The sequence below is a fragment of the Notolepis coatsorum genome (genome assembly GCF_963971535.1).
Source record: "Notolepis coatsorum genome assembly, chromosome: 12".
NCBI lineage: Eukaryota > Metazoa > Chordata > Actinopteri > Aulopiformes > Paralepididae > Notolepis > Notolepis coatsorum.
In genome coordinates, this window is record NC_140176.1 from 105,651,616 (window position 1) to 105,679,153 (window position 27,538).

At 43.7% G+C, this 27,538-nt stretch overlaps 2 protein-coding genes across 3 annotated transcripts in view; one reads left to right on the plus strand and one right to left on the minus strand.

The window, feature by feature from the left end:
- Positions 1–15,053, minus strand: part of LOC311238006 (leucine-rich repeat-containing protein 9-like) — a gene marked incomplete at both ends in the record, with an annotated part of 129,840 nt that extends 114,787 nt beyond the window's left edge. Inside the window, 2 exon segments of the mRNA XM_084325974.1 lie at positions 9,718–9,782; positions 14,964–15,053. Of these exon segments, the coding sequence (XP_084182100.1) occupies positions 9,718–9,782; positions 14,964–15,053 (155 nt within the window).
- An 8,121-nt stretch (positions 15,054–23,174) lies between these two features.
- mtrex (Mtr4 exosome RNA helicase) overlaps positions 23,175–27,538 on the plus strand; it is a 167,301-nt gene continuing 162,937 nt past the window's right edge. For both annotated transcript variants that reach the window (XR_014620366.1, XM_084326549.1), the window contains exon 1: positions 23,175–23,294. Coding sequence is in view for 1 of the 2 variants with exons in the window: in XM_084326549.1 (XP_084182675.1) it covers positions 23,188–23,294 (107 nt within the window). In the remaining variant the exon portion in view is untranslated. The remainder of the gene's footprint in view (positions 23,295–27,538) is intronic.

Consider the following 27,538-nt stretch of genomic DNA (forward strand, 5'->3'; position numbering starts at 1 on the left):
ATGGGTACCTTGGTCGTGTAGTGTATCTTGTAGACCAGGCCCATTGCATGTTGCTGTACTCTGTCGTCTACTCTAAGCCATCCTAGGTTGGCAAAGTGGGCAGGGGTGAGGTGGGTTCTAGGAGTCAGGTCAAGCAGTAGTCTGACTAGTTTGTTTTGAGATGTTTGTAATTTGGTTTTTAGTGCCTTTGAGGGGCTTTGGTACCATGAGGTGCAAGCATAGTCGTAGTACCCTTGAATGAGTGCCCCTGCCAGAGTCTTCAGGGTATTCTTGTTTACCAGAGAGGAGATCCGGTACAAGAATCGCGTTCGTTGGTTGACTTTTTTTATTACATTGGATGCCATTTTGTCACAGGAAAGATTAGCCTCTAGGATGGAACCCAGGTAGGTAATTTCATCTTTCCTTGTGACAATATTGTCACCCACTGTAACTGAGAAGCCGTCGGTCTTGCTGAGTTTGTTATTTTAACCGAAGAGAATGGACTCTGTTTTGCCCAAGTGTAATTATAGTTTGTTGTCGGCGAGCCATATGTAAATGTCCAAACCCCCCTCCCCACCCAACCCCCTCCTAATATACAGTTTCCTCCCCCTTGAATGTATATATTTTCTGTTAGGATCTCTGTTAAACAGTACTGTATATTTGTAGATTGTATGTCATAAATGTAACAATACTGTATATCTGTATGTCATGTATGTCATCATTGTCATGATACATATCTGTATATCTGTATGTTGTGTACATGTCATAAATGTCATTATGAATTGAAAATGGGGGACCCTGATGTAAACAAGACGAAAATCTTTCTCTGGTCTGCAATTAACAATTGTGTGTATTGAGCCGTACTCGTACTGTATTCAACCTGTGTTACAGGTTGAAAAAGCCCTCAGCTCGGAACTAGGCAAAATCTGCATATGGCTCGCCGACAACAAACTATCATTACACATGGGCAAAACAGAGTCCATTCTCTTCGGTTCAAATAACAAACTCAGCAAGACCGACGGCTTCTCGGTTACAGTGGGTGACAATATTATCACAAGGAAAGATGAAATTACCTACCTGGGTTCCATCCTAGAGGCTAATCTTTCCTGTGACAAAATGGCATCCAATGTAATAAAAAAAGTCAACCAACGAACGCGATTCTTGTACCGGATCTCCTCTCTGGTAAACAAGAATACCCTGAAGACTCTAGCAGGAGCACTCATTCAAGGGTACTACGACTATGCTTGCACCTCATGGTACCAAAGCACCTCAAAGGCACTAAAAAACAAATTACAAACATCTCAAAACAAGCTAGTCAGACTACTACTTGACCTGACTCCTAGAACCCACCTCACCCCTGCCCACTTTGACAACCTAGGATGGCTTAGAGTAGACGACAGAGTACAGCAACTTGCAATGGGCCTGGTCTACAAGATACACTACGCGACCAAGGTACCCATGTACATGTCAAAATACTTCCCAAAGGTCAGTGAATACCACGATCACAACACCAGAGGGAGCTCCACAAATCATGTAAAACCCAGATTCGGCTCAAACAAGGGACTAAACACGTTTCGCAATTATGCCACATCAATGTGGAACGCCCTACCTAAAGCTGTAAAGGAATGTGAATCACTACCCACCTTCAAAAACACTCTCAAAAAACACCTACGTGAGACTGCAATTCGAAACTGGCCCCTACAAATGTCCTAACCTAGTTGTACAGTAAATGACCAAGTAAGGCTTTGTCAATATTCCAATGTACAGTGTAAAATGTGTGTGTGTCCCCTTCCCAACCCCCCCCCCCCCCCCCCCCCCACCTCCAATGTACAGCCCTCACCCAACCCACCCAACCCCACCCCACCCAACCAACCTCCTCCAATGTACAGTTTCTATGCCAAATGTATATACACTCCTTTTCTGGACACTTTTGTATCACAAACAGTACTGTATTTGCAAATCTGATATGTCATAAATGTATAGATGTAGCAGTACTGTCTATCTGTATGTCATGTATGTCATATATGTTATGATGAATTGAAAATGGGGGACCCTGATGTAAACAAGACGAAAGTCTTTCTCTGGTCTGCATCCCCTTAACAATTGTATGTATTGAGCTGTACTGTACTGTACCCATTCTGCAATCTGTTAATAAACTTTTCAATCAATCAATCAATCAAACCCATTCTGCAATCTTACAATTTTCAATCAATCAATCAGGGGGAAAACAAGCTTGCTAAACCCACGCAACACACTCACATTGTTATAGCTTGGAATAATTGCTAAGTTAACGTTAATCATTATACTATATTAACGTTATAACTATTTCAGTTGGCAAAAGTTAGCAAAGAAAAAAGAAAACGAACAAAAAAGGCAATAACTTACAAATGCATGACGAACAACTTCTTAATTTCTCAGGCTGTGGACAATGGACATCTCTTACAATGTTTGGGTTACGGGTTTCTACCGTGCAAGCGTCTCGGTTGCTAAGGAGCAATGTTGAACCCCTTTCTCTCCCTGATACTCTACAAAGCCACACGGGGGTGCTATAATGCAAGGCAAGCTCGTTTTCACAATAGCACTACCAAGATTGAATCAACCTTCCTTCATAAACACACACTCAACTCATGCAAATGGACAAATCATACTGCATAAACTCAATATGTGTGCATCCTTATACCCTTGTTCTCCATTTGTCTATTGTGTATGTTGTACAGGCTTTATAAATAGCTATAAGGTCCCTTGGCTATACAATCAGATTTGACTGCATGTGTTGTAGACTTGTAGCCAGGCGCGGCGATATAGGCGAGGCAGCCGAGGCAGCCGCCTTAGGGCCCGCGGGGGGTCTGGGGGGAGGGGGGGGCGGGCCCGGGACTGAATGGAGTTGCCGTTCGTGGGACTGGATCGACAGACTGCATTGCGCCATGCCCCGGGTCCTGTTCCCCCTATGTTTCCCATGTTCCAAAAGGGTTCTATGTTCCCCGGGTCCTATGTTCCCCCTATGTTTCCCCGGAGCGATAAAGGCTCGCCCCAGGGGGAGCTCCCGTAGCTCACCGCGTATCTCGGCGCTATTTCGGCGTCGGGGACAACCGTGCTCGTCACGGATCTGGGGTACACAAGTTCGATTCCCGGACCCGCCGTATTTTCTCAGAGTGTCTTCCCCTACTCTACATCCCATTCAACCTGTTTCTGTCGGTCATGCTTGACCAGAAAAGCGATAAACGCTAAAAAATAAAGTTTAAAAAAAACAAAAAGGCTCGCCCCAGGCTCGCCACAGCAGTGGATTTAAAAGATAGCCACTTTTTTCATTTGTATCGCAACGGAGTCACGGATCTAGTCGGGCCACGTAGCATTATGTCGACAAAATTCAAATAGAATAAACAAGTGTAAAATAAAGAATTTTAAACGAAGTTTAGCCTATTAAATCATTTTATAAGCGTTTGTTTATTTGCGGTCTGTGTGAGAAGCATCCATCTGCAGAACAACAGCCCAGCTCTCTCTGTCCCCACGCTGTCAGGCCGTCACAGGCCCGCTCAGCAGCGCCACCCACCCAATGGCTGAATTGCCAATGGCTGAATTGGAGTATTGCACTGTGCGGGATTGATTGATTGATTGATTGAAAACTTTATTAACAGATTGCAGAATGGGTACAGTACAGTACAGCTCAATACATACAATTGTTAAGGGCATGCAGACCAGAGAAAGACTATGTACTTTCTGTTAGGGTTTGAAACCGACCTCAACAGCACGGCACAGACAGGTAGTTCAGAGTTAGCCAAACACTAGGGCGTATTTATTTACAGAATCAAAAAGAGTCAAGTAACAATTCTGAACAACAAAAAAGGAGACTGCCTTCGGCAGAGTTATCTGCGGCTCTGCAGATCCTCCCGGTGTTAGAGGTGGGGAATCGGCGTAGACGCCGTTGCAACTCTGCAGATACTCCCAGCTCCAACTCGGAGTGGAAACGGAGAGAGAGAGAGAGATCAACAACAGTCCAACAGTACACAGAGGCAGTGCAGTTCAGTCCTCCCTTAGCTGAGTCCAGAACAAAACAAAACGGTACTTCTTCAGTGTTTATCCAAAACACACAATTTAGCTGAGTCCAGTGCAAACAAAAACGATACTCTTCAGTGTTATCCAAAACACACGATTTAGCTGAGTCCAGTGCAAACAAAAACGATACTCTTCAGTGTTATCCAAACACACAAAACAGATAATCCAAAAAGGGTTTGGTTCCAAAACTCACCAAAGCGCAAACGCGTAAAGCGGGCAACGAGGCGCAGCTCCAAACGGAGGATCAAGATATTCACCAGCGGCAATCCAAAGATGTCCTGGAGGGAAAGTAGACGAGGCACAACAACGGGGGGAAAGCAGGCAGAAGCAGTAGTATTCAAAACGACCCGACATCGATTGAAAGGAGGTCCCAGTATATGAAGCCTCAGGAGCGCTAATCACAAACTATGACAGGTGCGTGATGGAATTGGTAATCGCTCCAGAAGCGTGTGGCGGGGAATGCACCAATCAACACAGTACCTTAAAGGAGCGTGTGGCGGGGAACGAACCAATCCTCACACTTTCTCAATCAGTGCTAAGTGCAGTCATCTTATGCAGCATCACTTTTCACATCAAAACAAAAGTAGAACTGTAATGTGGACTTTCTCATATTATTAACATTGACAAACATATTTACAATTAGCATTTTATAAAGTAGAACTGTAATGTGTACTTTCTCAGTCAGTGCTAAGTGCAGTCATCTTATGCAGCATCACTTTTCACATCAAAACAAAAGTAGAACTGTAATGTGGACCTTCTCCCATTAATTAACATTGCCAAACATATTTACAATTAGCATTTTATAAAGTAGAACTGTAATATGTACTTTCTCAGTCAGTGCTAAGTGCAGTCCTCTTATGCAGCATCACTTTTCACATCAAAACAAAAGTATAACTGTAATGTGGACCTTCTCCTATTAATTAACATTGCCAAACATATTTACAATTAGCATTTTATAAAGTAGAACTGTAATGTGTACTTTCTCAGTCAGTGCTAAGTGCAGTCCTCTTATGCAGCATCACTTCTCACATCAAAACAAAAGTAGAACTGTAATGTGGACTCTCATATTATTAACATTAGAAAATGCTAATTGTAATATGTTTGTCAAAGTAGAACTGTAATATGTACTTTCTCAGTCAGTGCTAAGTGCAGTAATCTTATGCAGCATCACTTTTCACATCAAAACAAAAGTAGAACTGTAATGTGGACTCTCAGGGAAAGATTTAAAATAATTTAAAAAAAAATTAAAAAGAAATTTCAGGGAAAGATCTACAGGGAAGGTCTCAAAGATTGACCAGTCGATCAAGATCGACGGGTTGGTGACCACTGTCTTAGAGCATGGCGATAGAACGGCAGGTAGTTTGCAGGCTGTTTGACGTGGAAATGGGCAAAGACACAGCTCGTCGCGCTATTGGGCGCACATGTCACATGACCAGAAACGTCTGCCAGAAATGCGGCTACCTTTGGTATGGACGCCTCTCTCCTGCTCCCCGATCGGGTTGCGTGAATACTTTCCCCAAGGTGGTTGTCCTTCCGCGTTCGGTTTGCGCGGCCTGATTGCCCACTGACGCTTCTCTCAGCGCCCAATCGCGTTCTCGCCCTCGTTCCCAGCTTTGAGTTCCACAGCCCATTTCCTCGTATTGTTTTCATCTCTCTATATTAACGTAGCCCGTTTGCGTGTAGCCTTTTTACAACGCATCCGCGTTTCCGGCGCTCTGATTGGCCAGGTCATGTGACATGTGCGCCCAATAGCGTGGTTGCCCATTTCCGCATCGAACAGCCTGCAAACTACCTGGCGTTCTATTCTCCACTTGCACAACCTGAAGTAGGCACTTCCGGTAGGACTTCCTGGTGGAGATGGTACTTCCTGTCCCATCGAATTACATTGTTTTCAGCTACTTTTCTCCTGTTATTTAAACAACTTTGTTGTCACAGAGAGGTAATGAAACGTTTGTATTATTATATTATAGAATGTATTTAATAAGCAAATGTTTGTCAGCAGGGTTTTTGGGCTGTATTTCATGTAAAAACGTTTACTGTTAGTTTACTTGCTCAAGCTAATGAAGGCTAATGCTGGCTAACAGAAGCTATGCCCCGGGATTAGCTTTGAGCTAACAATCTTTGCCTTGATGTATTCATTCCATTCTAAACATAACGTTAGTTTACAAAACATTACCTGTCTATATAACGTTGAGGAACAAATTATAAAGTGTGTGGGTGTGTGTTTTGGTGAACATTGGACCGCTGTTAGTACTGTTAGTTTACTTGCTCAAGCTAATGAAGGCTAATGCTGGCTAACAGAAGCTAGTTGATAAAAACGGGCCGGATTGATTAGCTTTGAATTAATCACTCTAGTTTCCAGAGCTGATGTGATAGTAACATGGTTGTGGTGTGAATTACCTCTAGATTAAAGTATTTTTGAATGACACAACACTAATAAGGATGGCAAGTGTATGATGCAAGTGTATTTTTATCAACTAGCTTCTGTTAGCCAGCATTAGCCTTCATTAGCTGAGCAAGTAAACTAACAGTAAACGTTTTTACATGAAATACAGCCCAAAAACCCTGCTGACAAACGTTTGCTTATTAAATACATTCTATAATATAATAATACAAACGTTTCATTACCTCTCTGTGACGACAAAGTTGTTTAAATAACAGGAGAAAAGTAGCTGAAAACAATGTAATTCGATGGGACAGGAAGTACCATCTCCACCAGGAAGTCCTACCGGAAGTGCCTACTTCAGGTTGTGCAAGTGGAGAATCGCCATGCTCTAAGACAAACTCTAACCTTAACCAACTTCGAAGAGTGCCTAAGCGCTTAACCAGTGTAGAAACTTGCCGTCCCACGATTGGCGCTCATGTCACATGACCTGGCCAATCAGAGCGCAAAACGGGAACCCGGAAACGCGGATGCGTTGTAAAAAGGCTTCAAGCAGCCCGTTTTCATCTCTCTATATTAACGTAGCCCATTTCCTCGTATTGTTTTCATCTCTCTATATTAACGTAACGTGCTATTCATATCAATCGGCATCACATCAATATAAATAACGTATTGTTTTCATCTCTCTATATTAACATAACGCGCTATTCATATCAATCGACATCACATCAATATAAATAACGTATTGTTTTCATCTCTCTATATTAACGTAACGCGCTATTCATATCAATCGATATCACATCAATATAAATAACGTATTGTTTTCATCTCTCTATATTAACGTAACGCGCTATTCATATCAATCGGCATCACATCAATACAAATAACGTATTGTTAGCTGTGAGCTGGATTCGCCTGTTCGAATCCAGCTCACAGCTCCGGGGTTGTCACCAGCTTGGCTGGCCGTTCACACTAATACAATTGGCAGTATTAGAGGGTGGGAGAAGCTGGCGGGGTGGGTCCGGGTCGTTGTAAACAGCGACTCCTACAGTTCGGTCGGGGCGCCTGCTAAGCGCGGATGGGACCTGAGTGGGATAGTGTGATCCTTCCACACGCTACGCCCTCTCGGAGAATATCCGCGCTGCCAGGTGAAAAGAAGCAGTTGATTGGCTGGACGTGTGTCGGAGGAAGCACGTGATAGCCTCCACTCTCCCAGATGATCTGACTGTGGGGGGTAAGTGCGCAGCGACCAGGAAGGGGATTGGGAATTGGCATAACGACTAACATTGGGATGGGAGAAAATCGGAGGAAAATGGAGGGGGGAAAAGATCAATTTAAAAAAAAAAAAAAAAACATATTGTTTTCATCTCTCTATATTAACGTAACGCGCTATTCATATCAATCGACATCACATCAATATAAATAACGTATTGTTTTCATCTCTCTATATTAATGCAACGCGCTATTCATATCAATCGGCATCACATCAATATAAATAACATATTGTTTTCATCTCTCTATATTAACGTAACTAGCTATTCATATCAATCCACATCACATCAATAGTTAGTATATTGATGCACGGCGGTAGCATTATAGCGATGCACGGCGGTAGTAGTTAGTGCATTGATGTGATAGTTAGTATATTGATGCACGGCGGTAGCAGTATAGCGATGCACGGCGGTAGTAGTTAGTGCATTGATGTGCGCAGCTAGTTAGTTAGTATATTGATGCACGGCGGTAGCGAGTTAGTTGATAGTTAGTAGTATATTGATGCAGGTAGGTAGCTGATGTGATGGACTTGTGGAACTGAGAGTAGTTCTGAAAGTTAGGAGCGAGCGTTAGGAGTAACGCGATTGGGCGTTGAGAGAAGCGTCAGTGGCCAATCAGGCCGCGTAAACCGAACGCGGAAAGACAACCACCTTGGGGAAAGTATTCACGCCTCACTGCAAGCGTCAATAAACAGTGTTCACTGTTCAGTAGCCTATGTTGACTGTGTTTCACTTTCAATAACGAATGCGTGCTTGCCGAATCCCAAACAATAATCATGCTGCAAAGCAAAGTCATCCTCTAAAGATAGACATTTAGACTAGAGGCAGGCTATATGCTATAAAGAATAGACTACTACTAAAAAAAATAAAAATAAAAAATGCATTCAAACTTTTTTTTCCTTTTTTTGGTTACCACGGCGGTTTCAATAGCTTCGCAAATTTGTGCGGTAAGGAAAAAATCAATACCGCGGCAGCCCTACATACATAGCAACTGAACATTTTGAAAGATTAAAGATAGAGCTGATAGCGGATCTATTTGAGGTAAGGGGCGGCGCAGAGAGGGTCGCATCCTCCCGGTCTTCAGCACGGGACGCCATCACTCCGAGATGCGTTATTTTTTTCCGTAGCCGCATTTCTCTGAGACGCTCTCTGATTGGCCACTGACTGACACTCTCTGATTGGCCACTGACATGTTTGCCCAATCGCGTGACGAGCTGTGTCTTTGCCCATTTCCGCTCTAACAGCCTGCAAACTACCTGGCGTTCTATCGCCATGCTCTAAGACAAACTCTAACCTTAACCAACTTCGCAAGAGTGCCTAAGCTTAACCGTCGAAAGAACTTGCCGTCACGCTCTAAGACAAACTCTAACCTTAACCAACTTCGAAAGAGTGCCTAAGCTTAACCAGTGTAGAAACAGGCGTCGGCCAATCAGAGAGCGTCTCCGAGAAATGCGGCTACGGAAAAAAATAACGCCTCCGAGACAGGGAGGCGCAGAGAGGGTCGCATCCTCCCGGTCTTCATCACGGGACGTCCAACACTCCTGGACAGCCACTCACAGGGAGACAGGGAGACGGGACAGGCGTTAAGACAGCTCACGTGATTGGGATGGGCGGACATAGCAATAGATACAAGTGGTAAGCATTAGGGGTGTAACGGTACGCGTATCCGTACTGTACCGCCTCAACGTGGTCCTCCGGTACAGTATGCGCTGTGCACCGAACGATTGCAATGGTATGGAACCTTTTTTTGCGGAACTTAAATCCTTAGTCTTAGTGTTATTAGTAGGTTACAGCAGTAAGCCTTAGTTTGCACAGTAAATTATGGCCAATTCGTTTTATATTGTGTAAGCATATAGCATACCCCGAGACATCCACCACCTTGGTCAACACTACGAGACAAGCACTCAGAGAGATAGGGGGGGGGGTTAGAGAGTTCCCATGTTTGTAGTGGGTGGAGATGGAGCAATAAATACATGTAGTGAGCATATGCATACATGGTGACAGTAGAATCATAGTATAATATAATAATACCTGTCCATCATTTTATTGGTGCAGTCCCGGACACTCTTGCCTCCTATCCCCATCAATGTGGATATCTGAAATTAATGTAACATCATGTACAACACAATTTAAATCCTTTGAACATGAGTCAGTAACAGACAATCCCTCTCCTAGAATTTTTTTTTCAATTCAGTGACATACACAACATATATGACATCATGACATTTATGGGATAGGGACATACATGACATACAGGTATATAGTACTGTTACATTTGTGACATATATGATATGCAAATATACAGTACTGTTACCCATAGATCTTGACAGAGAGTATTTACATATGATGGGGATGAGACTGTACATTAGGAGGGGGCGGGTGGGTGGGAGAGAAATATACACATGGTGGGGAGAGAATATATACATACGGTGGGGAGAAGACTGTATATTAGGAGGGGGTGGGTGGGTGGGAGAGAAATATACATACAGCGGGGAGAGAATATATACATACGGTGGGGAGGGGACTGTCTATTAGGTGGGGGTGGGGGGGTTTGGACATTTACGGTGGCCAGTTTCGAATTGCAGCCTCCCGTAGGTGCTCTTTAAGAGCGGTTTTGAATGTGGGTAGGGTTCACATTCCTTTACAGTTTTGGGTAGGGCATTCCACATTGTTGTGGCATAATTGCGAAACGTGTTTAGTCCCTTGTTTGAGCCGAATCTCGGTTTAACATGATTTGTTGAGCTTCCTCTGGTGTTGTGGTCGTGGTATTCACTGACCTTTGGGAAGTATTTTGACATGTACATGGGTACCTTAGTCGTATAGTGTATCTTGTAGACCAGGCCCATTGCAAGTTGCTGTACTCTGTCGTCTACTCTAAGCCATCCTATCCTAGGTAGTCAAAGTGGGCAGGGGTGGTCTCCAGGAGGGTCTCCATAACTTTCCTCTGGAATCCTGATATAAATGACAATTATTAGTTAAATGTAGTGAAAACATTCCGTACTTCAAATAACTGCAAATATTGTGCAAAACAACTCAAACCATTTGTGACTGAGGTCGTTTTAATGTATTCTCCCATACTTCACCGAGGGCTAAAGTCAAATTACAAGCTAAGATTTTATCACTGTTAGTTGTTGAAACAACGGTCACCAGTGTCTCTGCATTTTTACCCAACTGTAACAATGTTTACACCAGCAATAACTACAGAAGGTTAACCCTTTCACTACCACACTACAGACGGTTACCCTTTCACTACCACACAACAGACGGTTAACCTTCTGTAGTGTGGTAGTGAAAGTGTTAACCCTTTGTCATGTCGCAGTGAAAGGGTTAAGTACATTCAAGAGCACATACTTCTTTTACTTAAGAAACATAGTTGTACCTTCAGGAAGTTTTATAACAAATGGCATTAATGGAGCTTGTAGAGGAAATAACGGACGGTATAGAGAAAAAGAAATATGTATTAGGAATATTCATTGACCTAAAAAAAGCTTTTGATACAATAGATCATGAGATTTTACTGAAAAAGATGGACAGGTTTGGTGTCAGAGGGGTTGCTCTAGAGTGGCTGAAAAGCTATATTAGTAACAGGCAGCAATTTGTTCTGATGGGTCAGCACAAGTCACAATGCTTAAACATTACCTGTGGTGTTCCACAGGGGTCGGTATTGGGACCCAAATTGTTAATTTTATACATAAATGATATATGTATCTGACATACTGAAACTTGTTGTCTTTGCGGATGACACAAACATTTTATGTTCGGGGGATGTGTTAACAGAAATGGCTATGGGGCGACAATAATATGTACAAGAGGCATGGTTTCCATCTTTGGCCTTGCTCTGCTGGCAGCGGTTTATTCATTCACATTGACTCATACCACAGCAGCTCATGTGATCTCCTCTCCGGGAGAGGCATGTGTGGGAAGAAGAAAGAGTAGGAGGGAACCAAGGCTTATATACTCCCAACCTGGCGTAGACAGTAGAAGCTCCGCCTATAGCGCCCTCCAGTGGACACAGATATATATGCAGTCATGGGAGCAGTAGAGGACAGTACAGTTAGTTACAACCATACATACACCCTCTAGATTCAACACTCCCACGTATGGTTGCTTAGCACACTATATGAACTCTTCAAAACAATTTACAAAGAAAATAACACAGTCTTAGAACATCAAAAAGAGTATGGCAGTCAATATTTACACACCAAACATGACCTCTGCAAATCTCCTCAGTTTCAATTTTGAAGCAGGCTTCGTCATAGCGTCTGCTACCATGTCATCTGTTGGACAATAAACCAGTGTCATCCTTTCTTCTCTGATGACAGATCTGATGAAATGGTACTTTATATCCATATGCTTACACCTCTGTCGGCACACAGGGTTTCTTGCAATGGCAATAGTACCCTGGTTGTCCTCATAAACAACAGTTTTCTTATATACATAGTTATCCATCCCTCCGAGCAGTTGTTCTAGATGAATACACTCCTGTATTCGGCTTCACAAGTTGACAGTGCCACTGTGGGCTGCTTCTTTGTTTTCCATGAAACCAGTGAGCTGTTTGTGTTTAAACTAACACAGTATCCAGTAGTGCTCCTTCTATCTGTGATGTCAGCAGCCCAGTCTGCATCACTGTAGGCTTTAAGCCCTAAGCCTCCGCTGCTCTTTCTGAAACAAAGTAGTTTATCTACTGTACCTTTGAGATAACGAAAAACATGTTTTACCGTGATCCAGTGTTCCTCTGTGGGATCAGCAAAGTGCTGTGACAACTTACTCACTACAAAACATAGGTCAGGGCGGGTACATGTTGTAAAGTAGATGAGGCTACCCACGGCTTCCCTGTACATTTTTACATCTGTCAGTTTCTGAGCATCCTCCTCATAATCAAGTTTCTGATCACATGGTGTTTCCCTTGTTCTACATTCCTGCATGTCAAAACGTTTCAGGATCTCTTCCACATATCTCTTCTGGGATACTGTTACACAATTTTCCGACTGCTCAAAGTCCATGCCTAGGAAATGCTTTAACCTGCCAAGGTCTTTCATTTTGAATCTGGTGGAGATCATACCTTTCACCTGATCTAGGTTCCTAGTGTTGTCTGCTGCGATGATCAAATCATCCACCCAAATGACGATTATCACTTTTCCTGACTCTTTTGACTCCCTTGAGTAAACACAGGGGTCTACTGGATTCTGTAGGAAGTGATCCTCGATGAGGCATGTGTGAAGCATCTCGTTCCAATTTCGCCCAGACTGTTTCAGGCCGTAAATGGATTTTTCTAGCTTGCACACTAGCTTTCCCCCTTTCTTTTCGTAGCCTTCAGGTTGTTCCATATATATCTCCCTATCTATGGGTGCGTGCAGATAGGCTGTCTTCACATCCATCTGATGTAAAATCAGATTGTCCTCAGCTGCTTTCTGAACCACTACCCTTACACTGGTCAGGTTGGCGGTGGGGGAAAATGTTTCACCATAGTCTACCCCCTCCCTCTGACTGAAACCCTTAGCTACAAATCTCGCTTTGTACTTTTCGTGGCCTTCGATCCCTTCCTTGATTGAGTACACCCATTTCCCTCCCACTGTCTGTCTGCCCTCTGGCAATTTTGTGAGGGTAAAGGTGTGGTTGTCCTCTAAGGCCCTCATCTCCTCGTCCATCGCTCTCTCCGACTTACTCGACTCTGGGGACACTGTGGCTTCCTTAAAAGACTGAGGCACGCCACACACCACTCTGTAGCAGTAATCAATATTGGCGAGTGTACTGTCATCCTCGTCGCTTCCTCTCCGGGCATAATCTATCAGATATTTTGGGGGTTTGTGTTCCCTTGAGGGATACCTCCCACTGCTTGGGGCACTTGACGTCACCCTCGGGTGCTCCTCGTCATCGCCCTCTGGGGGTGGCTGGCTGTCTGCTTGCACGCCTGTGCTCAGTACGCTAGGCTGTGGTGTCTCTATCCCTCCATACCTTACCCCGGAGTCCAGCCATGGCTCCTCTGTCTGTGTCTCGATTTCGCACGTTGTCTTGGTGACAAATTTCACTAGTCTGTGCTTTTGCACCTTCCCTTTACCGGGATAGTAGACTAGGAGTGCTGGGCTCCCTCTGTCGTGTCCTACAAAGAGCCCTTTTTCACATCTGGACTCAAGCTTGACTCTGTCCTGCTGGTAAGCATAGCACACTGATCCGAATTTGTGCATTCTGGCTAGATTACATCTTTTCTCAGTCATTGCTGTATATGGGGTGGTGCCCGTGTGTTTATTAAAACACCTGTTTCTGGTGTAAGCGGCTTCTTGTACCGCATAATGCCACAGGCTCTTCGGTAGGTTACTATCGTCTAGCTTACACCTGGCCATTTCAAAAAGGGTGCGCCATTCCCTCTCTGCTACCCCGTTCTGATGTGGGGAGTAGGGACATGACGTCTCGTGTCTGATCCTGTTCTTTCTCAGCAGTGATTGGAACTCTCTGTTTGTAAACTCGGTCCCGTTGTCTGACCTCAAACATTTTACGTACATAGTTAAAGCCACCTATGGACTCGTTCCTTACTGGACCAGCTAGGTCGGTGTTAACTAGCTCCAGTGGTCTCTTTACCTTCTCCGTGGGGTCCCTGTTCCTTGTTTGAGTAAACTTCCCCCTTATGCAAACTTCACATTCTTTGTCAGGTCTATGCTTTTCACCTTTAATGTGCATACCGTCTGTCACTGCTTGCAGCTTTAGTAAATCCTCGTGATTACAATGACCCATAATTTCATGCCACGTCTGGATGTCATGACTGGCAGTCACATTACATTTGTCATTATTATCGCACTCCGTTTGTAGGTAATACATTCTCCCATATACGTTGATGTTAAACCGCGTACCATCTCGTTCTACAAGAACATCTTTACCTTCACTGAAGAACACTTCGGCGCCGTTAGCAGTAGCAGATTTTACTGAGAATAGTTATTGTGGGAACGAGGGTATATATAAAGCGTTCTTTAACGTCACTGTACACCGGCGTCCCTTACTGTCTATAAGGCGTACCTGTGTGTCTCCTCTCCCTTGCGCCAACCCGTAGGTGCGCTTCCCGTCTGCCAGCTCCATGCTGTGTCCCTCCGGCTCGAAGGATTTATCGAAGTTCTTGAAACTGTTCCTGTCGTTGATGATGTGGGACGACGCACCTGTGTCTACGATCAGTCCCCTCCTCGGGAACTGCCGGTGCTGCGTTGGCCGGGTGACGCCCGTAGTCCGCGCCCCGAAAACGAAATCCTCTCGTCCTGCCGCTCTCCGTGCGTCATCTCGACTCGTCTCACGATCTCCGTCGCCGCCATCTTGTCTGTAGTCACCATCTCGTCCACAGTCGCCATCTTGGCCGCGGCCGCAATCTCGTCCATCGCCGCCATCTTGTCCGTAGCCTCGACCTCGTCCGTCGCCGCCATCTTGTCCATGGGCGCCGCCTCGTCTATGGCCGACATCTTGCCCATGTGCGTATCGGGTGCTCTGGTCTCGTTTCTTTCGGCACTCTTTGTCTGTGTGCCCCGATGATCTGCAGAAGTTGCACCAGACCGTCTTGTTGCAGTTATCCCTCCGATGCCCATTCTCTCCGCATCGCCAACACGTCAGCTCCGTCGTGGGCCTGGCCCTTTCCCTCTGTGTCGCTCGGGCTTTCAGTGCTATCCCCCCCGCTTCCGCGGCGTCTGGGTGGATATCCTCTGAGGCCTCAAAGTTCCGCAGCTTGGCTTTGAACTGTCCCAATGTCATGTCCGTTGAACCGTGGGTAACCAGTAGCACGAACGGCCTGTATAACTCCGGTAGTCCTCTCATCACCATCGCCATCATTAGACCCTCTCCTGGTGCCTCTCCTGCACTCTTGAGCGCCGTCATGATCTGCTCAGCTCGGATGATGTATTCTGTCATCGTCTCTGTGTGCCCCTTCTTCAGAGCCGTCAACGTTACGTAGAGGGACACTACTCGGGGCCTTCCCCGTCCGATGTAATGCTCCCTCAACACTCCCAGGCTTTCTCGGCCTTTGTCCTTCGTGTCTCGAAATATTAGCCCCAAGCTCGTATCGTCGAGCAGCGGCGCCAATTCACAGTATGCGTCCTCATTAAGCTTGTGGTCTTGGGCATGGTTCTTCGCCGTCAGTGGCCCTGCGGGGGCCGCCAAGATCACTGCCTTGAGTCCCGCGCCGTGCATGCAACACAGCATGCGCTCTTCCCAGAGCTCATATCCCTCCGCTTTCCCATTAAATGAGGGCCATTTGCTTCTTCCCTTGGTCGCCATCCTCTTTCTTGGTGGTTGGTGGTAGGTGTAGCTTAAGCTCCGTTGGCCTAGTACGCTAGCCACGCGGTACTCCCGGTACTACTCTGGCCTACACGTCAGCTAAGCTAGCTACCCTTATTATTTCGCCCCTGCGAGATCTGGGCCCATAACCTGTTAACAGAAATGGCTATGGGGCGACAATAATATGTACAAGAGGCATGGTTTCCATCTTTGGCCTTGCTCTGCTGGCAGCGGTTTATTCATTCACATTGACTCATACCACAGCAGCTCATGTGATCTCCTCTCCGGGAGAGGCATGTGTGGGAAGAAGAAAGAGTAGGAGGGAACCAAGGCTTATATACTCCCAACCTGGCGTAGACAGTAGAAGCTCTGCCTATAGCGCCCTCCAGTGGACACAGATATATATGCAGTCATGGGAGCAGTAGAGGACAGTTACAGTTAGTTACAACCATACATACACCCTCTAGATTCAACAGGATGACCTTCAGCAGCTTTTAGAAGTGGCAAACATAGAAATGGACAAATTAAAAGGTTGGTTCGACACAAATAAGTTATCACTCAATTTGAAAAAAAAAAACTTCATGATATTTGGAAATTGTAAAATAAACACTGATCCTCAACTGAAAATAGATAATGTAAAAATTGAGAGAGTATATACAAACAAGTTTCTAGGGGTCTTAATAGACCACAAACTCTGCTGGAAACCCCATATAAAATATTTGTCTTCAAAGTTAGCGAGAAGTATTGGTATACTGGGCAAGACTAGATATATCCTGAATCAGAAAACTCTATATACATTATATTGCACACTCATTGTACCATATCTATCATATTGTGTTGAAATCTGGGGAAATACTTATAAAAGCAACTTACAAAAGATATGCACTGCAAAAAAGAGCCATACATCATGGTAGATATTTAGATCACACAAATAGTTTGTTTGTAAGGAGTCAAACATTAAAAATCATGGACTTAATCAAATTCAAATATGCACAAATTATGTTTCTGGCAATAAAAAACAAATTACCAAGCAACATTCAAAAAAAATTCATGGCTAGTAGAGAGAGTGTTTATAATTTTAGAGGGACATTAGCTTTAAAGCAACCTAACTCTTAAAAGTATGTGCATTGCAGTTTGTGGGGTATCACTCTGGAATGGTCTGGATGTGAGTATAAAATTAAGCAAAAATATCAATACATTTAAAGGTAGCTATAAACAAGCACTTATGGACACATATAAGAGAGAGGAGCTTGAGCAGTAATGTGACTGCCTATTATTTTTTCTCATTTGGATATTTGGATATATAAAAGTTTTTACTTTTATTTTATTATTTTTATTATCTGATTGGCCACTGACTGACGCTCTCTGATTGGCCACTGACATGTTTGCCCAATCGCGTGACGAGCTGTGTCTTTGTCCATTTCCGCGTCGAACAGCCTGCAAACTACCTGGCGTTCTATCGCCATGCTCTAAGACAGTGTTTCTCAACTGGTGGGTCGCGACCCAAAAGTGCGTCGCGGGGCCATCTTGAGTGGGTCGCGGATGTGTGTATAATTTTTTTTTTTTTTTTTTTTTTTTTCCCACTACCTATCTTTGTGAAAGTGGCCTCCTCAGCTCTGGTCCAGCTGAAGACAAATCAGAGGAACAGATTGGACATTGAGCATGACCTCAGAGTTGCTTTGTCTACCATCACCCCAGACTTTAAGGCCCTGTTTAGACGGAAACGCTAGCAGGTGAATCCGCAAAAATATTTTTTCGGATGTGCCTTTCTGTAGCAGGGTGGATTATCCCTGCTTCGTGGGAACGGGTGTGCACAGCCACTGGGTAGCGAGACACAGTAGATCTCTGTCTGACTGCACCTCCGTCTTTGGGTCTGGAGCATCAACTGGAGGCTGGCAGTGGGAGTGGATGGGGCCCGGGATTTACCAACCTGGTCTGGTACTCTGGTCTTCCTCTCCCTTCCAGGGCGGTCAGCAGTACTCCCCAACACGCTCTCACTTCCCCCAATTACTCCTTTAACCCTCCCACACCTAGTGACTGAATTGTAAATAAATAACTTGGTTCCCCCCGCAAGCAGTACCCTCCCTCAGTGACACTAGAATCCTTACAGTAAGAAGGGAAAGGTTGAATAGGAAGGGGTTAATTGCATGAACGTTACCCAAACCAAAATGATTACTACTGGGCACAGGAATGGACACGCACACAGAACCCCATCTAATGTTTTATATTAATTTGTACTGGGCAGTTACAAAGATTTACTAGGAATGGTCAAATAGAATGAAGTCCTACTATTACTCAGTTTGTAACTCAATACCTTATAGACACTTATATTATACACCCACCTCTGGGTCAGTACCAGGGATAATATACTTCAATGTGCTTGACTCATCACCCACGTCTGGTTTAGTACCATGGATAATACCTCTCTCAGGCTTTAATTTATATGGTAGGAATAATACCTCTCTAAGGCTTTACTCATGGGATCACAGGTATGTAACCTCCCCACAGGGAAAGGGTTAATTAGATCGGAAATTATTATTAAAGAACCAACACGTTATCACACTCAAAGGAAATCAAAAAGGTGGGCCCACTTTACCAAAACAAGAGTCCTATACTAATGCCGGCATATAATGTTTATGGGGTACCCCTATGAACTGTAGTTAGCAACGTTAGCTTCCCCCGTAGGCCGCATCACACTGTGTACTGTGCAATAAGATCCGGAGCACTAACGCTTTAATGTACTCAACCAAGATGGCGTCCTCACCGCGCCACAACTGTCCGGGTAGCAAGATGGCGTTGAACGCTCTCGTCACGGGCGCTAGCAAGCGGGGCTGGAGCAGAGGGAGCAGTAGCGGGCTGAGAGCGCGTGCTGGGTGATGGCGACCTCTGCTGGACGGGAAGAACTCCCGTGCTGGGCTGAAGACAGCCGGTGCAGAGCAGACGTTGAACGCCGGCGAAGACTGGTTGTTGACGGCCGGTGCTGGGTAGACGCGCAGCAATACTCTATCCCTACATTAACTGAAGCTACTCTTTGGGTCCCAAACAGCCCTCCTGCTAGCCGCAATATATAATGACGCAGGGTGTCTCTAAACACGGTCCTCTTCAAGCCACGCTGGCGGGGCACCTCACTAGAGGGAATATCGTTAACATAAGCCACACTTGGCTATACCGCATTTCTTCTAGGATAACTCGTTGTATCACTAGGGTTATTCAGTGGGAAAACATGCAACACGCTACTACGTTTACCTTTCTAGGATAACCCGTAATATACTCAAGTTCTATACGTTCACCCGTGTGGTCCACTACGGGGCTCTGTCTAGACACGACCGATCACATCCAAGTCCAATGTCGAAGAGGCTGGTTCCTCCCACTTCCGTCTCAGTTGACTTGCTTCCTTCTCTGTCTCTCTCGTACGCTCTGCCTGCCACCGCCGCCCCCTGCTGGTACAGCCAACTAGCCCCACAGGAAGCACTGGGTGGAAGAATATGATCCAGTTTACTGTTTATAATCCATATTCCAGCCGGTAGGAGAAGGAGAAACCTGCGTCATTGTTCGAGGTAATATCAATGGAAACTAGTTAATATGTCTTGGTGCACCAAGGGGAGATAAAAGGCAAGTCAGCACTTCTGAATAATAGCCATATATTCAGGGTGCTACATTTCGTTTATAAGGAAACAGGCGTTTTTACGGGGTGAAACCGAAAGAAAGTGAGACCACCTTCCAGGGTGGAATTCCTAGAAACATAAACCTTTGCGCTCTCATCTAAACTGTCAAACCGCATAAAACGATGACGAAAGGGTTGTCAAGGCTCTCGTTGCGCGTACTACTTACATCACAGGCATGCGCCAGTAGCCTAGAAGCGTAAACAAAGCATGTCTGATTCTATCCATGGCGATCACCTGAAGGCTACATTGGCAGTATTTTTAAATACACAAGAATCTGTCCCGCTGCTATCACAACACAACTATTAGTGACTGGACCCACTGTCTGTGAGTGACTCTGCTTTGGTCCAATCACATTCCCCACCCACAGTCTGCGAATCAGAGGCAGAGTAGGGCGGGTCTTCACAGCATGTCATGTGACATATGCGCCAATCGTGTGACAGCGGGGCTCCGTCGTCTCGAGTCGTTACAGCCTCGTCTGCACTGAGAATTCCATCCCAAAACACTAGTCTAAACACAACATTAAAAGTGAGACCGCAAGACGACTTTTGCGGTTTCTGTTCAGACTCTCTCCGTCTAAACGTAGCCTAAGACTCTTGTCAGGAGCAAACAACATCCCCAGTTATCCCATTAGTTCCCTGGGATGTTTAAGCTAAGAGGTCTGCTAAGAAGGATATATTATTTATTATTATTATTATTATTATTATTATTTTATTTCATTGTGTTTTTAGCCCTATTGTACTTTTGTTGCAACCCCAGTTATCCCATTAGTTCCCCCAAACTTACTGTAGGTCTGTTATGTTAAGCTAAGAAGTCTGCTAAGAAGCATAATTATTATGCGTAGCTCACCGCGTATCTCAGCGCTATTTCGGCGTCGGGGACAACCGTGCTCGTCACGGATCTGGGGTACACGAGTTCGATTCCCGGACCCGCCGTATTTTCTCAGAGTGTCTTCCCCTACTCTACATCCCATTCAACCTGTTTCTGTCGGTCATGCTTGACCAGAAAAAGCGATAAATGCTAAAAAATAAAGCTTAAAAAAAAAAAGCATAATTATTTATTATTATTATAATTTTATTTCATTGTGTTTTTAGCCCTAGTTGCACTTTTGTTGCAACCCCAGTTATCCCATTAGTTCCCCCAAACTTAGGTCTGTTATGTTAAGCTAAGAAATCTGCTAAGAAGCATAATTATTTATTATTATTTTATTTCATTGGGTTTTTAGCCCTAGTTGCACTTTTGTTGCAACCCAGTTATCCCATTAGTTCCCCCAAACTTTCTGTAGGTCTGTTATGTTAAGCTAAGAAGTCTGCTAAGAAGCATAATTATTTATTATTATTATTATTATTATTATTATTATTATTATTATTATTATTATTATTATTATTATTATTATTATTATTATTATTATTATTATTATTATTATTATTATTATTATTATTATTTTATTTCATTGGGTTTTTAGCCCTAGTTGCACTTTTGTTGCAACCCCAGTTATCCCATTAGTTCCCCCAAACTTACTGTAGGCCTGTTATGTTAAGCTAAGTAAGAAGTCTGCTAAGAAGCATAATAATTTATTATTATTATTATTATTATTATTTAATTTCATTGGGTTTTAGCCCTAGTTGCACTTTTGTTTTAACCCCAGTTATCCCATTAGTTCCCCCAAACTTAGGTCTATTATGTTAAGCTAAGAAATCGGCTAAGCATAATTATTTATTATTATTTGATTTCATTGGGTTTTTAGCAATAGTTGCACTTTTGTTGAACTTTTTTGTGTTTATTTCATGTTTTGAAAGATTGCGTATTACTGCAATTTTTTTTTACATAAATCATAGTGGTTCAAATTTTTGGGTCGCTAATGACTAAGGAAAATGTTGGGTCCCGAGGCTAGACTTGTGGTGTTCCACAAGGAAGCATACTAGGACCGCTACTATTCCTAATTTATGCAAATGACATGTCGTCAGCTTGTGACTGCAACTTGTTCCTGTTTGCGGACGACTCAGCCCTGCTGGTCTCTGACAAGAACAAGTTACAGGTTGAAAAAGCCCTCAGCTCGGAACTAGGCAAAATCTGCATATGGCTCGCCGACAACAAACTATCATTACACATGGGCAAAACAGAGTCCATTCTCTTCGGCTCAAATAACAAACTCAGCAAGACCGACGGCTTCTCGGTTACAGTGGGTGACAATATTATCACAAGGAAAGATGAAATTACCTACCTGGGTTCCATCCTAGAGGCTAATCTTTCCTGTGACAAAATGGCATCCAATGTAATAAAAAAAGTCAACCAACGAACGCGATTCTTGTACCGGATCTCCTCTCTGGTAAACAAGAATACCCTGAAGACTCTAGCAGGAGCACTCATTCAAGGGTACTACGACTATGCTTGCACCTCATGGTACCAAAGCACCTCAAAGGCACTAAAAAACAAATTACAAACATCTCAAAACAAGCTAGTCAGACTACTACTTGACCTGACTCCTAGAACCCACCTCACCCCTGCCCACTTTGACAACCTAGGATGGCTTAGAGTAGACGACAGAGTACAGCAACTTGCAATGGGCCTGGTCTACAAGATACACTACGCGACCAAGGTACCCATGTACATGTCAAAATACTTCCCAAAGGTCAGTGAATACCACGATCACAACACCAGAGGGAGCTCCACAAATCATGTAAAACCCAGATTCGGCTCAAACAAGGGACTAAACACGTTTCGCAATTATGCCACATCAATGTGGAACGCCCTGCCTAAAGCTGTAAAGGAATGTGAATCACTACCCACCTTCAAAAACACTCTCAAAAAACACCTACGTGAGACTGCAATTCGAAACTGGCCCCTACAAATGTCCTAACCTAGTTGTACAGTAAATGACCAAGTAAGGCTTTGTCAATATTCCAATGTACAGTGTAAAATGTGTGTGTGTCCCCTACCCAACCCCCCCCCCCCCCACCTCCAATGTACAGCCCTCACCCAACCCACCCAACCCCACCCCACCAACCTCCTCCAATGTACAGTTTCTACGCCAAATGTATATACACTCCTTTTCTGGACACTTTTGTATCACAAACAGTACTGTATTTGCAAATCTGATATGTCATAAATGTATAGATGTAGCAGTACTGTCTATCTGTATGTCATGTATGTCATATATGTTATGATGAATTGAAAATGGGGGACCCTGGTGGAAACAAGACGAAAGTCTTTCTCTGGTCTGCATCCCCTTAACAATTGTATGTATTGAGATGTACTGTACTGTACCCATTCTGCAATCTGTTAATAAACTTTTCAATCAATCAATCAATCACTGCTCATACCAACTTCGAAGAGTGCGTAAGCTTAACCAGTGTAGAAACAGGCGTCGGCCAATCAGAGAGCGTCTTGCCAGAAATGCGGCTAGGAAAAAAAATAACGCTCCTCTGAGTCCTCCCTCTCGCGAGACCCGGAAGTGGTATGGTGTGAATCAGTCCTCCCTCTCGCGAGGCCCGGAAGTGGTACGGTGTGGACGCAACCAGTCCTCCCTCTCGCGAGACCCGGAAGTGGTACGGTGTGAGCTCCAGTCCTCCAGTGCAGCAGCAGCAGCAACATGGCCGACGCGTTTGGAGACGATGATCTGTTCGCCGTGTTTGACGATGATAAAACACCATCTAGTCAAATCAAACCGGCTTCTCCGGGACCGGCACACCAACCCGGGTATGTTAACTAACACCACGCAGACCTTCGGTCCGGTGACTTTCTCTTGTAATGTATGTGTTAACGCAACAAGTTAAACAAAAAAAACGAGCATGCTAACTGACCAGCAGCAGCATCACGCGTGCTAAGCTAAGCTAGCTCCACGGTAGTTGGTTGCTCCTGAGACCACAGATGATGCAAACTGAAAGTGTTCTTCCTGATCGATCCCAGGCAATAGTAACTGTCTGCGTGAGTCAAGGAAACGGAGACCTGCAGCATTGAGCCGTACTGTATTCTGTACCCCATTCTGCACTCTGTTAAATACAGTTTCCATTAATTCATTCTCGCGTGTTGACCTGGTCTCACACACAAAGTGCCATGCCTCCAAATCACCAAATCACTTCTCTAACTGAGCTGTAGCTCGAGTATAAACACGGTCCAGAATGTACAGTAACTTAAATACTTGCGCGCACACACACACACACACTACTGGGCCTGGAGTAAAACTTTATTTAACAGATTGCAGAATGGGTACAATACAGTACGGCTCAATACACACAAGGGGATGCAGACCAGAGAAAGACGTTTGTCTTGTTTACATCAGGGTCCCCCATTTTCAATTCATAGTGACATTTATGACATACTGTACACAACATACATGACATCATGACATTTATGGCATAGTGACATACATGACATACAGGTATATAGTACTGTTACATTTGAGACATATACGATATGCAAATATACAGTACAGTTACCCATAGATCCTAACAGAATATATATGATGGGGTGGAGACTGTACACATACGTCATGTATTTTGATGATAATTTTGTATGTTTTATTTTGTCAGCCTGTATTTGAATAGGCATGTATAATCAGCCACAGAAATCAATCAAATATCAGGGGGTGGTAGTAGCCTACTGCTTCTCAAAACCAAAGAAGAAGGAAACGATTGTCCATTTCCTAACTACTTCACTCTTCAAGTTCAATGGCTAAATCTATAGTTGTTGATTTTGTTTATAAATGACAGTGTACTGACTTATCATTTTACAGTTTATTGTAGTGATTGTAATGGTACATAATTAACCCACGGAACTATTGTTAGGAACATTCTAGAACATTAGTTCTGCCCGAACATTCTGTAACGTTTGTGATGATGTCATGGCAGAACATTCTAGAACCTTAGTTCTGCCCAAACCTTCTGGAACGTTTGTGATGATGTCATAGCAGAACATTCTAGAACCTTAGTTCTGCCCGAACCTTCTGGAACGTTCGTGATGATGTCATAGTATGCACACTGACCTGGCTGAGAGAATTGCTGAATATATAGCTACACAGATGTTCTAGAAATCTAGAAGGTTCGGTCATGACATCACCACAAATGTTCTAGAATGTTCAATGTTCTAGAATGTTCGGCTATGACATCACCAATGTTCGATGTTCTAGAATGTTCGGCTATGACATCATCACAAATGTTCTAGAATAATCTATTATGACAATTATATAATACAATAACCTAAATAGCTTTGGCTCCTACAAGTACTGAATTCTGCCATCCGGACACATGCAATTTGAAATATGATTATAGAATATCAGGCATAAAATGGTTATGCGATTAAAATGCAATTAATTAGATTAATTAATTACAATCCTGTAATTAATTAGATAAATTTTTTTAATCGCCTGACAGCACTAGTTTTTATGATCGTTATTTCCTTTATTCGCTATTGCCATTAATAATTCAGTCAGCAAGGGTCCGGGAGACTGGATTCTGTCGGATATTGCAACGGCTCAATACCGCAGCCTGGTGGATTTCGGGCAAGTTGCACTCCACTCTCAACCGGATGGTGCGTTCTGTGCATCTGCGAAAATGTTCCAGGCAGAGCTCTCTTGTTATGTGGATCCAGACAAACACTCTAGTGCAGTGGTGCCCAACCAGTCGATCGCGATCGACAGGTAGATCGCGTGCTGATTTCAAGTAGATCTTGATTAATAAAATTCAATTATTTTTTTGCTAAATCAACTCTGCCTCTCTTTGTTAACTACAACAAGCAATGCTGTTTGTTATTTAAGATGAGGTCGGACTCGGCACTGACAGATTTGTGTTCATTATGCTGCTTTTATAAAGCCTCAAATGACGGCTTACAATATACAATTTTGGCTGGTAGCTCTCGGGCTAGGTGGTAAATAAAAAAGTAGACCTTGGTTCAAAAAAGGTTGGGCACCCCTGCTCTAGTGCATTGGATCGCTTTCGAGACGAAAGAATCAATTATGCTTTTGGCGTTTATTGTGTCGTACAAACGGAAAACGGATCTAGCAGATGGAAATCAAATAATTGGAATATTTTTTTCTCCAGACTCATCGGCCACAGGCAGGGGAGGAAATTAGGCCACTTTACTCGCCAAATGCGAGTATTTTTTACGTTTGGCGAGTGATTCATGAAGAGCACTCGCCAGTCTGGCGAGTACTAGTAATTACAAAACAAAACAAAAAAATCATTCTGCAATCTGCTAATTCGCTCACTGGCACAAGCCGAAATCTGACTCCCCCCTTGATTCCTCCCATTTGCGCATCATAATAATCCGACCATAACCAATGAACATCATCGTTGTACATAGGGCTGGGCGATATGACGATATTATATAAATATCGGGTACAGTTCATTAACAATACACTTTTTAAACGTATCGCGGATATCGTGATGTTTTGCCCTCGCGTTAGAGGCCGCCGCGGCTGAGATGAGACTTACAAGCGCAGTGCTAAATGCTTTCCTCTCTCTCTCGCCTCTCCCTCTTGCAGAAAAAAAAAGTCAGTCACACACACACTTGCCAAAATTACGTCATCTACACGCACATACACGCACGCAAGCGCACACACCTAGCCAGAGAGGCGGTGGTGGCTCGGTGCTAGGGATGCCCCCTGAAACCCAGGAGTAAACTCCGGCGTTAACGGTACTGCTATCTGTAAGTTAGTTTATGAGCGGATTAGCTACGGAGCTAACAGAGTGTACCATGCATCTGCGACGCAACAGTGGCAGCAACAGTGGACACGGAGTAATGTTAACGTTATGTGGAGTTCATACTACACTACACGTATGAACTCGACATAACGTTAACGTTACTCCGTTTCCATGAAGTGTTTAATTAGCAGCAATCTGTTGTTGAAAATGTAACGTTAACCGGAAAACCGGAAATGGAATGAGAGGACAGGAAGCCGTCATGAAGTGGGCTTCTGGCCCTTGTAGTCATATATATTGTAGTCTTTTAGTCTTATTAACTAAAATTTTAACAAAATAAAAAGCAGCAGCACTATTGGATAACTGAGTCATGTTTGCTATGTATTTCTTTCTTTAGGGGAGTAGGACATTTGTTTCACAGTTTTAGCATGATGTTTTATAGATGGCTAGGTTAAACACAGGTTTTTGTTTTTAAGAGGGGGGGTTTGATTTGATTGAAGTTTATTTCAAGTATGCAACACAACAAACAAACATCAAGTACAGATATAGCCTTAAGCCGTTCAAATAATAAATGTATACATACATGTAAATAAATAAATAGTTACAATATGTAATCTAATCATCTAAATCTAATCTAATATATAATATAAAAAAACGAAAGGCTAAAATGCTAAATATATAATCTAAGAATCCAATAATCTAAATCTAATATATAATGTAAAAATGCTAAATGCATGAGTCTTTTGTCTTTAATGTTCGCTTGCAAACTCAAATACTGTCTTGGTAAGCCTCATAATGAATTGTTTGGGTAAAAAAGGAAAAACATTGTGATGTGTATCGTGTATCGCCGAAAGGTCAGAAAATATCGTGATATCATATTTAGGCCATATCGCCCAGCCCTAGTTGTACAGATGCGCTCTAAGCTCCTCCAATGAACACTCGTTTTCTAGAAGATGTCGCGCATCTAGGGGAAGTGGACAGACCACTGCGCGCAGACCTACAAACTCCTGTCACCGGCTTGACAACGTAGACACACTTAGACAAAAACACATTGTGGATGAAAATAATTGCATGTAGAGTCGTCGCTTTCGGATATCAGTGCGGTCTGACATGGGGACGAACAACAGCACACGACGTTCTCCTTCGAGTCGGATGAGAATGACAAGTGGACGTGAGGCTAACCAGCATTAGCCGGCTAGCTACCTAGCATCAAGCTACCATAACGCGCATTCAACATAGTGGACTATACTGAGCGGCTTTGCTTAAATGCAGCCGAGTGACATTTTATTATTACCGGGTTTCCCC